Source organism: Salminus brasiliensis, chromosome 1, assembly GCF_030463535.1.
Source record: "Salminus brasiliensis chromosome 1, fSalBra1.hap2, whole genome shotgun sequence".
Classification (NCBI taxonomy): Eukaryota; Metazoa; Chordata; class Actinopteri; order Characiformes; family Bryconidae; genus Salminus; species Salminus brasiliensis.
The window spans coordinates 77408723-77423147 of NC_132878.1; the positions used below are offsets into that span (position 1 = coordinate 77408723).

Consider the following 14425-nt stretch of genomic DNA (forward strand, 5'->3'; position numbering starts at 1 on the left):
GTGTCTGAATAGGCATTTGTGACGTGTGTATTTAACTCTCTTTTTCCTCTCACCCACCCCTCCCTCTCCTCCCACCCTCCACTCCACCCCTTGCTCCATTTGACTGCACTAATGCAGGCGAGAGGCAGAGGCGCGCGTGTTTGCACCCCACGGAATGTCCAGTGGAGGTTGTGGAAATTGTAATAATTTGTCGTATTGATCCTTTCGCCACGGCAGCCGGTTCCCATTGTGGCGGAGCAGAAATAGACACTTCATCGATTGCCTCTTTACTGCCGTACTTCCAGGCCTGGGAATGGGGCTTCCTGCTGCTGCGGGGCCCATTGTCTCCCACGCCTGGAGACTTCAATGACCTCTGATAGATAAAAAAAAAAGCCCCCTAAAAACCGGCAGACTCTTTTAGAAAAAGAAGGGAAACCAAGCGGGACTTTAATCGCGAAAGGCAGCCACACCAGGCCTGGTCACAGCGCCTTCTGGTTTCGGATTAGAGCCCGTTTCCTGACGGGCTGGTGTATGGAGGGTCATTATGCTTGATTTAGTGTGCTTGAGTTACAGTGCGAGTGCAGCGGATGGCGGGTGAATGCCAGTGATTGGAGCTGCTGTAGGACTTTTCACTTGAATTCCGCACCAAATGTGAATTATTGAGTTTAACAATCAGCCACCACACTGGATATAATTTTTGATTGATCAGAACCTCAATGACTGACAAAAATGCCAAGTGAAGAAAAAAATACGTCCGTGACCTATTTTTCCGGTGCGAGTCACATATTGGTGTGAACACTAGATGAAATGTAGAGCTGCGTTTCTTTGAATGAAACTAGGACGCCATTAATACGTCCGTCCACAGTGTTGATGTTTTATGAAAAAATATTGACCAAGGCCTCTGAAAGTTATTGTGCATTCTATAGTCGACATCATGCCCACATTAGGATCTTAAGGTCTGAGATGTTTTTCTCTATGGGAAATAAGAATGCCAAACCCACTACATTGTGCTGTATGTGCATTCATCCTTCCAGTGAATTACTAGGTTTGAAAGAGTCAAAGTAATACTACATGCAGACAGTTTGTGAGGGACTGGTGCCCAGTGATTCTGGGTAGGCTTCAGATTCCTGATTATGAAGTGGATAAGAAGACGAATAGCTTAATGGATGGATGGATGCAGACAACAATGCAGCACTTTGAACCCTATAACTGACACACTCACAGGAATACCACAAACAAACCAGCAAGACTGGTCAGGTCATTAGTTAACTAATTTATTACAGTACAGTATTGTTAATACAATAAATTTTCCTGCAATAATCATAATAAATGAAAGTGTGCCTTGTTTTAATGTTAATATGATATGAGTTTGTACCATGAGCATAGCTTACATGCATGTATCTTAGGAGCATATCAGTGCAGTGCAGGTTAATCTTATATAATCATATATGGTTGATGCTAATGTTGTATGTAAATAAAGCTACAGAGCTCTAATTATGTACTACACATTTGGTTTGGCACCCAATAACAAAATAATAACCAAAGGACGCAATCTATAGATGTGATGGTTGATTTATAGAAGACACAGTCGTGTGAGCATGAGTGCATGCATGACAGAAGCCCCTTCTTGCTCTCTCTACTCTGATAAGATGCACCCAGATGCTTCATTGGCTGTGGTTTCCATTCAAGATAATGCATGTGAGGCCCTATGAAGACATAGAGGAGAGTTTCTGGGATACAAATTTGCATTTTTCATAAACTGTTTCAAATTCTGTTTGTCAATTACACCCCAACTGGTAGTTTGAGTAGCTGGAGATGGTATATAATAGTGTTAATAAGAGAACTACTTTTCATTAGGTTGTATCTATACTAAATGGACAAAACTGTTGGGACAGCTGCTCATTGTTTCTTCCGAAATTAAGAGTATTAAATCTAGAGTTTAATCTGCTTTTGCTGAAGTAACTGTCTGTAGTCCCCGCTAGATTTTGGAGCATTGCTGTGAGGATTTGGTTGCATTCAGCAAGAGCATCAGCTCATCCCCAACTCCTCAACTCACAAGAGTATTAAAAGGAGCACCCACATTCCAGAGAACACCATTCCTCTGCTCCGTAGCTCAATGCTGGGGGGCTTTATACCTCTCTAGCCCACACTTGACCTCATGATTATCTTCTCCAGAGAGTCCGATTCTATTGGAAGTACAAGGATTCCAACAGGAATTAGAAACCTAAAGTGAAACCTGGAGTGAAACCTAAAGTTGCTCAATGTATTCATTAGAAGTGGTGTCCACACACATTTGGACATACAGTGTATTGTATCCTTATTTGGACCACCAACTTCTCTGAGGTCTAGGACGCAGGAAAGGGAGTGTGAGTTGAAGAATGTGTTTTTAGTCACTTAGTCTTATGATTATCAATTGATTAATCAATTCTACAGCTAATTATTGTACTTTAGATCATACATAATCAAACCTTGGTGTGAAATCCTTGTGTGTATTTCCAGAGATATTCTACAGAAGATTCAGACAAAGGCCAGCATTTCTCAGGTGTCTCTACGGAAAGCTCTAGACGATGCTACGGAGCAGCAGAGGCAAAGCTGCAAGAGCACCGCAGAAAGAGAAGAAGCCAGAGAGCAGGTACCCAACGCACACACACACACACTCACACTCCTACAGCCCTCTGGCCTCTCACACGGCGCGTCACACTCCGAACACTCGTAAAAAGGCCAGGAGGGTCCGTCCTCACGCTTTTCACTCACAGCTGTAAAGGTCAGCGGTGTCCGAGGCCCAACATCCGTGGAACAGTGACGCGTGGGCCCGTGGCTGCTGTGGCTGTGTTTGTTTATTTATGCATGCACCTCCAGCCGCTGTCGACAGCCGTCATCTCGCAGGCTCTGAGCGCAGCGGCGGATTTGGAGTGTTCCAGGCGTCTGATTAGCGGAGAACGTCATGTGGCAGCGCGGGGATTATCTTGTTCTAATATGGGAGGACTAACTGTGGAAAGGTACTTTGGAGTCCTAATTCCAACTTGTAATATTTCATAATGTCTTACATGTGGGAATCAGATTGGATAAGTGTTGTCAGGTAGGGCCCTCACAAAGCCTGGAGACTTAATTAATCCAGGTCTCTGCAAGTTCCTTTGAAATCATTTAAATTCCTCTCAACTTCTTCTTCTTTTTTCTCTCTCTCTCTCTTTCACTCTCTCGCTTCTTCTTCTTCTTCCACGGGTTAGGAACCTGAATAATTCAGACTTGTCTTTCTCTCTCTTTGCTCTGTGAGGTGGTTAAATATACCGCACACCTCAGAGACGTAAAGCTGGGGGGGAGCTTAAGCGCGACTGATGGGAGAGATTGGGATCATTTTCATGTGCCGTTTGCTCTGTGATGGACCCCGCCAACGCTGGCTAATTACGGCAGGCAGAGCCGGTGTCATATCGACCACCCATCGCTCTGATCAACCTCAACCTCTCGTCACCTTGGAAAAGAGGGAGAGAGAGACACCTAAAGAGAGAGTGAGCGGGCTAATCAACTCCCTCACACCTTCACCTCACACTGCCACTTATTCTAGTTTGGATAAATCACATAGTTATATATTTACTGGCTTGCCTTTCTGTGCCTACCTGGAAGAACTCTTCTTCCGTCCAGCCAGGGCTTGTGCTGTTCGCTTGCACAGAATCAAAGGCATACGTATCGTCCAACCTTTGCTAGACGGATTACTTAAGCATTTCTCTGCAGCACAGCACTAGACACGACTACAGTATATGGCTCAATCAAACATATTCCGTCCATTTGCTCCTCATTTCTTCCGAGCACTATCCATAACTGGGCTTATTTTAAGCAAAATTGCCACCTACATTGCAAATGAATCGCGCTACCGGGGCCTTAAAAAAGATGGAGCGTCTCCGGCTAGCCGATCAAAGCTTTTAAATAGTAAAAACAGCGACAGGCTTTGTAGGCGGTGAGGATAAATCCATATTACAAATTGCTTCTGTGAGATCTGGATGAGCAGCCGATTTTTTAGTATTGAACCTTCGTCCCATTCAGTGGCCACAGTGGGGAAAGGATACTGATCCTCTACAGGATCAATACAGGCTTGGGCTCTGTGGAGCTCCCTCTCTCTGTCTGCCACTCTACAGCTCTATGAAGGCAAAACACACACACACACACACACACACACACACACACACACACACACACACACACACACATATTCATGGGAAGACCTTGAATACACTGTAAGGAGAACATTCACAGCAAGACCTTGAATACACTATAAGGGGCAGGGGGCAGGTGGAGCTGTTTAGCCTCTCTGGCCATTCCTTTGTTGTTGGCTGCTCATTTCTGATTGAAGTGATAGTATAGATTGACTCATTATGTACAGTCTCATATAGAATCGTCAACATGAGCTGTTCTGTACATTCGCCTCATTACACCTAATGGCTGGATTGGATGTACATTAAATGATTAGTGTGGAACATTCACAGATATATTTTTTCCCCTATGTCCTGCCTCTGTTAGTCGTCTGCAAGTGAGGAAGTGGGGGCAGAATGTGTGAATTCATCTTCTGTATCTCTCGCTCTCCCGCTCTGTGATGGCATCATTACTCCGGGTAGCGCACACCGGCACATCAGCCATCAAATTAGCATGCTGTGTTTTTAATGATCCACCTCATCTGCCAAATAAACCGTGCCCATTGGCTCATTATTGATCTTCATTTACCCTGATTGGTCCCACTCACCAGAATGGCAGCATTTGGAAAATCCTTTGGAAACGCACAGCGGGCGTGAGACCTAGACTGTGAGAGAGGGAGAGAGAGATGGGCCTATGGGCGAAATGTATACATTATTAGACTGCTCCTGGTCGTTGAACTGAGCCTTGTCCTTCAGTCCACTATTACTGAGTGGCTGAGGGGCATCGTAAAGCCTTTGTCCACCAGCGCAGTGGCCATTGATAAGGCCACTACCAGCCACACATGCACATATACATATATAAGCACAGGAATATGCAGTGCAGTGTTGCTTCTATAAAAATGACTTGGGCAGTAAAGTTGAGTAAACTTTTATTTACTATATTATATTAAATATTATATTAAATTATATTTTATCATTTGTATGTGTGAGGAGTTCTTTTCCCCTCATGAATAAGGTTGTTAGAGTCTTACAGTTTTGTGGTCAGTCACACTGTATGATTGAATGGTTACACAACTGCTAACTTTTCCAAAATGTTATCTGATTGAAATACATTTCTGTCTTGGTCTGTCTACAAGTTACAGTAAAGGGATCCCTAACTGTCCCTAAATATGTAATTCAGTCTTTCCAACGTTAGCTACAGCATGACATCATCACCCAAAAGAAACACTTTGCTGTCTGTCCAATTTTTCTTAAGAAGTATAACAGCCCCTTACTAAATTGTAATGTGTGGTTCCAAGTAAAAGTAGAAGAATCCTTTGAAATGTCTATCATTATTATCATCATCATTGTCTAAGTTACATTGTACTAAGTTATGTTGTACTGTCTATGACTGATTGATCACATTGAGTAACCATCCACAGTGCAGGCTAGAAAAAGTAAGTGAAGCCATTGGAATGACTTGCATTTATGCACTGACTGCTCATAAAATGTGATCTGATCCGTAGCTGGGTCACAGTTATGGCCATATCTAACTAAAGTAAGGACATAAGTAATTCTACTGCTCATGCTTTACATATGAAATGTTTTCTTATTCCACTATGTTTTACACTAGATCCAAATGTTTGTGGACGCCCCTTCTAATGAGTGCATTCAGCTACTTTAAGTGGCACCCACTACTAACACAGCTTGTCAGGTTCCTTTAGAGAAGTATTGCCAATAGAATAGAAGATTCTCTAGCAGATGAACATGAACCTATTGGCAACATGCCTAATGCTAGGCATTGGCTAGAGAGATATAAAGCCCGCCAGCATTGAGCTGTGGACCTGTGTTCTCTGGAATGACACTACTCCATCCTGTACTTTTGGGATGGATTGGAGATGAAGTGGGGTGGTGATCATCCAACGTCCTGACCTCACTAACGCTTTCTGAACTAGCACTCTTGCTAAATGTAATTAATGCTCACAGCATTGCTCCAAGTCTTCCTTGGGCAGTAGAGATAATTACTCCAGCAAAAGCAAGGTAAACTATTTTTTTAATTGATTCAGAAGAACCAATCAAATGAGCTGGTGTCCCAATACTTTTGTCCATAGTGTTTAGTGTGAATTAAAGCCTATAATACTTAAATTTGTTCAGTTTTAGTATTTCTTTAACACCAGAGAGGCATTGATTTCGTATTACTAGAAAAGTTAACAACTGACATGCTGAAATGGGGGTCGTATTTACAGTAAACCCTCAGAATGACTTCTGCTGCTTTTTTTCATTTAGAACTCTTTTTTGCGTAGTAATATTAATATCATAACAACGTCAGACTACAAAATGCACTAATATAGTAAATGTCAGAGATCAGTATATATGAGAGTTTATTCTGTCAGAGCTATTACTTGAGATTTACTTATTCATTAACTCCTTTATTTTTTTAGCTATTACAAAAAGTCTAAAAAGAATTAAGCGTTATAGTCTATTAGTTTATTGTTTGCAACAGTTGTGTTCCAAATCATTTTCACACAGTAAATCTATCTGTAAATCTTGACCCCTTATATCAGTTATCGGCCTCCTTGCGAAGCAATAACCAATATTAGCCTAAATAAATATATCGCTAGACCCCTAGTCAATATGTTCAGTTTGGATTAACTACAGCAACAGGAACTAGTGCAGTTAAACTCATCTTTAAATAACAAGTCTGAACAAATGCACAGTGTAAACTTGCAGTTAGGTGCAGTGGGATTTTTGAATTGGAACACTTGCTCTGAAAGAATGTGTGTTTGTGGGCGGAGCATGTATAGATCACCACACATAACGGTCCTTTTGGCACCTATCATCTCCTTTATTAGGATGCTTTTTCATTTCTCATGCGTACCCCTCAAGCCGCGGCATTTGCATTACTTTGTATTGATATGCATTCAGTAAAGCTGTAGTTGAGATAATCATTAAAAATGCCTGTGGTTTTAAAGCATGCTTAGCTGCAACCCAGTGTAACACATTCACCACATGTTTTTAATGCACATTAGCCACATGTGCTCCTTAATAATCAGCTAACAGCAATGTGAACCAGGCGTGTTTTCTATCCTTTCTCTCTTTGGGCTCTTTTAATTAGCCACTTATATTAAAGGTAAGACTTGTCTGCTGTGCTCGGTGATTGCGTTTTTCTCACCATTGGAAATGAGTTTTAGGCCAAAAAAAAGAGGTTAGTTCATAATCTCAAGCAGGGAGGAGCAATGCTTACACTGTGTTCTCCCCCCACGTTCTAGCTTTTTTACACATCTCTTTCCCTCCCGTTCTGTGTGTTTCCATCTTCATTTATATTAATTTCACAAATCTCCCCGAACGAGGGGAGGGCCAACCACCACCCCCTCCTCCTCCTTCTTCACCCCTGGGACTGATGTTTTAATTTAGCTTGACTTCACTGTAATAAAATTTTATATCACTCTTTTATTAGGTGTTAATATTACACTACCTCTCCCCCAACCACAGCTTTATCTAATTGCTTTCATTAGCACCACAGGCCTTATTCTGGCTGCTGGGGAGGACACTTAGCTGCTCGCTCGCTCGCTCACTCACTGGCTCTTACACTGCCTTTACTACTCAGCTAGCAATTATAATGCGCTGTTAGCATGTCACCTTTGGTGAAATTCAGGAGATGTAGCCGGTAAATATAATGTACTTTTTAAGCGCTAGCTTTGGATATAGGGTTGAAATAAAGAAAGCAATAATGGAAAAAGAAAATCACTATGAAAGCTGGTTATCTTCCTCACTGTCAGTGTGCTCTGCTTAACCCTTAGAAGGTGCAGTCATCTTGAGTGATATTAAAAGCATTCTATTTTATTTTACTAAGCCTTCTTTGTGGGCTCTTTGGAAAAGGCAAAGTTTCATTACAAAACCATGACAGCTCAAAAACAAAACATCTGCAAGCTTAAGTGATTCTTTGTTAAATAGTTACTTGCATTGGAAAACTTCCTGGTCACACCAAAACAGTTTCAGCATCATTACCAGTGAAATTACCTTATTTTAGTACTGTGTGCAATTTGTTGAGAATCTGGGCCACAACTAAAACAAATGTGCCAATAGGTAAACTACTTCAGCGTATAAAAGTATACCATCCCATTTGTCCAGAACAATTACTTTCACTGGCTAACAAAATGAAATACAAATCAGCATGTGGGAGCCTCTCCTCTATTCAGCACATATTCGCAATCCTGCCCCAGTACCCTAAAACCCGCTCCAGTCCTTTAGGTAAAAAATTTAGTTTCTCTCTCATGGTAGTTCACTAGATTGTGAACTTGAACACTTGTATTCAAGCTAAGAGTTGTTCATGGACAGATAACACACTGCAGCCTTACTTCCCCACACACTTCGATATTTTAATAAATATTTAAATTAATAAATAAATATTTCATATTTGAAATAATCCTTATCATATTTGCTTTTGCTGTTGATTTTGCTGAAATTAAGCGGCCCATTTTAAACCAGTTGACAACACATGATGCTAAATTATTGATGTGATGCTAATTGTGACTATTTATTGTTTTAAAAATAAAATAGACAGAACAATATTGAATTTGATTGTAAATAATATGAAAAAAAAAACAGTTTAAATATTAATCAGTAAATATTTAAATATTTATTTTTTTGCACTTTTCAATTTTACTTTTCACCTGCGCCCACCTGCAATTCCGTCATGCCCCACAGTTTAAATACCTCTCAATTATAGTGTAGTCATTTTAGTCTGAGAACAACCGAGAACAATGGGCTTTTAATATGTTTGATGTATGTCTGATGTCCTGAATGGAAGTTATGGAAAATGTCCTGAAAACTACACACTTACTATTCATGCATCAAAGAGCAACTACACTGAAAAAGGTTCTACATACAACTGAAAAGGGGTTCTTTGGCCCTTTTTTGCATTATATCGTACCAGTTTTCCATCCTTCCACCCTTTACTTAACTCCACATTTCAATTAGATGACAAATAAAGTGTAGAAACTTTATTTAGTCTCTTAAATTAAACTAGCAGCATGTAACTTTTGGTATTGGGACTGTTCTGAGGTAGGATTTGCGCTCAGGCCCTGAGACTGAATGTTAACTCCTGGTACACAGTGTACTTTCTGTGATTTGGAGAAAAGAAAAATCCACAGAAATTAAAGTGTTCCCATTTCACAGATGTTACCCAATTGATGTAATCTATAGGGTCTTTGTGGCTCAGCTTTTATTTTGAGGGCGAAGCCGACTGCCCTTCAGCATCATATCCTTCTAGATGGCACGGATACATCACATACATGCGACTCTTTTCCCCCTGTGGTCTTATGTTAAGCTGTGGTGGCCCCGAAGAGAACTGTGAGGATATGAAAGACCTTTATTTGTTGCTTCTTGCTGGGCTGACCTCCTGCGGTCCTGTGGCTCTCATGTTTGTGTGTCCATATATCTTCAGATGAGGCAGCAGGGTGCCTTGGTGTGTAAGCTGACAGAGGAGCTGGAGAAGGAACATGGCCACTATGAAGAACAGCAGCATCAGCTAAGCAAACTGAAGGTCCACATGGCTGACATGGAGGTGGAGCTCGATGGCCTGAGAATCAAAAACAGAAATGACGCAGTATTGGTGAGTATTGTAAAGTTGTTGCTTTATGAAAGAGTTTTTATAGGTAGTATTGTTCACTTAGGGAACCTTTGCAATGTTGGGCTTATTATTTCTCTAAATGATAAAGCAAGCACTGTGTAGAAGTGTTACCACTCGTAGTTTCTGTCCAATGACAAACATGCATCTCTGAAATGTTGGAAACATGTTTTAAACTTTTTTAAGAAAGGAAGTTATTATGAAAGAGTTTTATCCAAGTATTTAAGAGCATTTCTATTGGTCTATTCATCTAGAATTATTTATACAGTGTACAGAGCAGCTACAGGGTTCAAATCATGGAGAAAACAGGCAAAAATGCAGATGCATAATTTTCATTGGTCTTATTTACCATCTAAACTGAAAGAGTTTGAGGTGGAGGTTAGTGGAATATTTTATTAAGTGTTTAATTCTCCAAATTTTGCAATCGTCTGCAACCAGATGAAACGATGCCGGATATTGATATCTGGCACTGAACTCTTGTATGAAGTCCAGACATGCAGATTCAGGTACAAGAAAACCCTCAAAACACATCAGTGTTATTGGTGTGCATTCAGAACACTTTTAGGATACATGCAGGAGTATCAGTGATATTCCTGCATACAGGCAGGTATTCCAGTTATACGCCATATCACCATGGGACTACCTGCTGCTTTAGGTTGCGAACACAAACACATCACAGGAGTTACTACTGTGCTTTTGCTGTACTATTTAAATGTCATTACATAATTATATCATTAATGAATTACTTTCTTTTGTTTGTTTGGATAAAAAACACCATTCCTTTTCAAGACAAACTGCTTGTTTCAGTAAGGTACAAATAATTCATATTAAATAACATGCTTTTATTAAAACTGATTTAAAGAAAAATATGTAAAGTTTACATTACATGTGCAAACGAGCTAAGAAAGCCATTATCTCTTAGCTACATTAGCCTCGCAGTTCCAGTGCAGAACTACAGAAACTAAATTTGGCACTGAACATGCTTAGCTGGCAGAGCACGTTGGAGGTAGGAAACACAGAAAGTATAGCAAATGACATTGCTTCTATTGTTTCTCTGCACTTTGAAAAAATAATTAAAATTATGGGAACATCAAATACATAATGGGTCAATTAGTTGATTTAAACAGTAATTAATATATAGAACAAGCATAGAAATAATAATTAGTCGTGGCTCCCCGTGACCTGCAAACCACTGTTTTCTCATCACCTCACAGCCTGTTTTTCCGCATCCATCTCAAATATTCATCGAAAACGCTGCCAGTGATGTGTCACACTGCTCAGATCCCCCACAGAAGTCCACCCAGGTCACCAAAGGTCAAGCCAATCAAAAAGGAAAAAAGGCTTTGCCTTCATCACTTATTCAGTCCATACTCTGCAGCGCATGTGTGAGGGTATCTGTGCGCTTTGCCTGGCTGTGGAGGATTTGAGGTTTGTTTGTTTATGTGCGCTGGAGCAGAAGCGTGGGGAGATCCCTCGGACTCCCCCGGCGCGCCGCATGAGGGCCGCTCAAATCAAAACTCCAGGCTTCTGCTAAACGCTGGGCCGGGCCGCTCTCCTCCAGCAGATGAGAAACAGAATGATTACACACGCTGCTGAGAGCAGGCGCATGGCTAGCAATGAACGTTTGTTTGTTTGCTTTTGGCCGATCGACATTACGGTTTCATGATTTCTGGCCGGTGCCAGTTTTAATGATGGGCTTTGCCTGTTACTGGACATGTTTGTGTTGTATTGATGAGATTTTTTAAGCATTGCCAGACAGAAGCGAGTAAGCCCACAGAAATCAGGAATCCAAGTTATGGAACAATTCTGTCTACTATAGTACCACAACTGAATACTAAGGTACTAAAGCATGACATAGTTGATATATCTTTATTTTATTTGTCTGTTCCAGTATTGTTGCATAATGCAAAGATAATAACTGGAGGCCGATTGTTTTGTTGCTAGGGGTGTAATGATTTATAAAATGCATCAAACTAGCACCTTGATTTGTTTTTCAATACAGAAAGAATAAAGAATGGCTGAAAATTGTTCTTGTATAAATATTGTAATGTTTCCATTATTAGTTTATTAAAGCTTTTAACATTTAAAGCGGAAACTATTTAAAACAAAGGCTGTACTTTATACCGTACCAATCTAACGCTTTAGCCACAAGCTAACAGTCTAGCCACAACGCTCATACAGTACACTGCAGTTAAATTGTCTACAATAGAGTAAATTACAGCAAATTGTTACATAATTTGTTTGCAGCATGTCTTGCAAGCAAAGACAGCTTGTCCACTTCAATGTCTCAGTATGCAAGTATGCAATATCACACATAACATGAAAACAATATATTAATATGTAATAATATAAAATGATGTTTATTGTATTTATTTGACAGGCTTAAATAGTAACATGGGTTAAACTGTAGACCCTCCTGTTTATTAGCACAACTGCATTAAGCACTCCAGCTCTATGCTTATTTGTATCGTTTTTCTTTTAGAACTCGGAGTTGAAAACTTTGACTGGACAGTGAATACCTTAGACCCTCCCTTTTTTAAGACTGCTAAGACATTTGACCATTTGTAAATTGGCACAACTTTCAGCCCGTCACTGCTCTAAACAGTTCTTCATTAAAGAAGGAAAAGGCAGAACTGCTCAGGACAAACCTACAGTTCAGATGCATGCAGTCCTGATCATATGCAGGGAAGTGATGGAGTTTCTTTTTTCATTCCCGAAGTTTAGGATGAAATAACAGCAACTGGGATAGCTCTAAAGTTAGCTTTAGCCCAGCTTTGAACCAGTTTTCATCACCTTAAAGCTTCTCCAATCCCACACAAAAATTAACTGTCCTAAATAAAGGATTCCGCTAGTTATATTCATTTTGATGATGTATTCACAGTTATTTTTTACTATAAACTACCATTAATTTTAAACAGATTAACATGATTTGCAGTCAGTGGCATCTTGTTTGGGGTCTGAAGTTTGCTTCTTTATTTTACAACGGGGGATCTCTTCTGAGAAAATATATGCTCAAAAAATTCATTCTCAGCTCACTCAAAATTTATCACACACAAATAACAAATAAGACTTTCATTTGATTTTTATGCTGAACTACTCCTTTAATATCCAAAATTTGTTCACCATTGGACCAGTGCTTGTTATATGAACTCACACTGGGATTCTTAATGTGGCCTGCAGCCATCATTCCATTCTTGAAAGCACCCACAGAAACACAGGTCAGTACAGTCATGCCATACAGTCCAAAACACTGTGTTTGGTTAGATGGTTTGTTTGCTTGTGTGAGATCAGTATTGCAAAGGCCAGCATTAGCCACATTGATTTACAAACTTAACAAAATGAACATTATGCATCCATCTGTATATGTATGTATCATTTTGCTCCTGTGGTGTGAAAAGCAGTGAGTGTGAAGCTCGGCTGCTACAGTAATGGCGGCGCTCTTTGTTCTTAGCAGTCTGTTTTTATATGGGACATTAGCTTCTCTACCACTCTCTCCACCTCAGTCTGTGAAGATGGTACTGACCTGCCGATGGATTATTATGGCTGCAGAAATGGTCAAGCTTGATGAATCCAAAGGAAATTGGCTTTGAAATGGCCTCATCTGCTCAGGTCAAAGCTATTACTTGATATATCTTATAAGTGGATTTTGAGTGTGGCTAAATTATTTTAGAATTACCTCTGCTGGATAGACATTCGGCGGCCTGTCTTTTGTGAGGCAGAATCGAAATGAAACCCATTTTTCAGTAATTGTAGGAGTGATATTTTAATTATGAGGATACTTTAACATGTATAGTATTTGGTGGTGGTTTGGGACAGTGTGTATGTGTATGTCTGCTTTGATTAAAGGGGCCATAGCCCATTCTATTTTTATACTCTGAAGCCTGTAAAAAAAAAAAAAAAAAGAAAAAAAAAAAAAATATATATATATATATATATATATATATATATATTCATGTATTTTTATGTGATTTCTGGCCTCGGTTTATCCCTTAGGATGGACTGAATAGATCACGTTAAGGCATATTATTCAGCAACTACTATATTATGAATATGATATGGAAGTTACAGAGTTAAAGAATACAGAGTAAAGAATTTAAATGTCAAATCAAATGAAACCTTTGATATTACCCTTGTACAGCACAGCACGTTTTACAACTGAAACTGCTGGAGTCACACAGCAGCTCTACAGAATCAGTAATCAGTAAGAGGACAAGAGATCACCAAGACCTAAAAACCCATGACCCCCAGTGATCAAGCCAAAGGCGACAGTATCAAGGAAAAACTCCCTCAGAGCTGGATGAAGAAACTTTTGGAGAAACTAATACTCACAATGGGGTACCCATCCTCCTCTGGTCTGAACTATTTATAAATTATTGTTAAAACTCACAGAACCACCACAAAAGACTGTTCTACTGATCAGGTGTGCAAAATAATCACAATATCATAATATAGTATAACTAACATAATCATAGTAGTGATGGTAAAAGTAATCAGCAATGATGGTTATTTGGTGGTAATAATAATAATAATAATAGTGGCAGATAGTAACAGATATTACGCAAGTAGCAGCGTCAGGAGAGTGGGTAGCTAGTGTGACACTGACCACATAAAGACTGAGCTCTGTTCTGCTGCCTTGTATCGTGCCTCATTCACAAAGCAGTAAAAGTCTGAAACACTACTTCAGCGTAAAGGGGTGGGGCTAAACCATTTAAAG

General features: G+C 39.9%; 1 protein-coding gene across 1 annotated transcript in view; it reads left to right on the forward strand.

The window, feature by feature from the left end:
* Window positions 1-14425, forward strand: part of LOC140564368 (uncharacterized) — a 179097-nt gene that overhangs the window by 120480 nt on the left and 44192 nt on the right. Inside the window, exons 24-25 of the mRNA XM_072689769.1 lie at window positions 2479-2611; window positions 9529-9696. Of these exons, the coding sequence (XP_072545870.1) occupies window positions 2479-2611; window positions 9529-9696 (301 nt within the window). The remainder of the gene's footprint in view (window positions 1-2478; window positions 2612-9528; window positions 9697-14425) is intronic.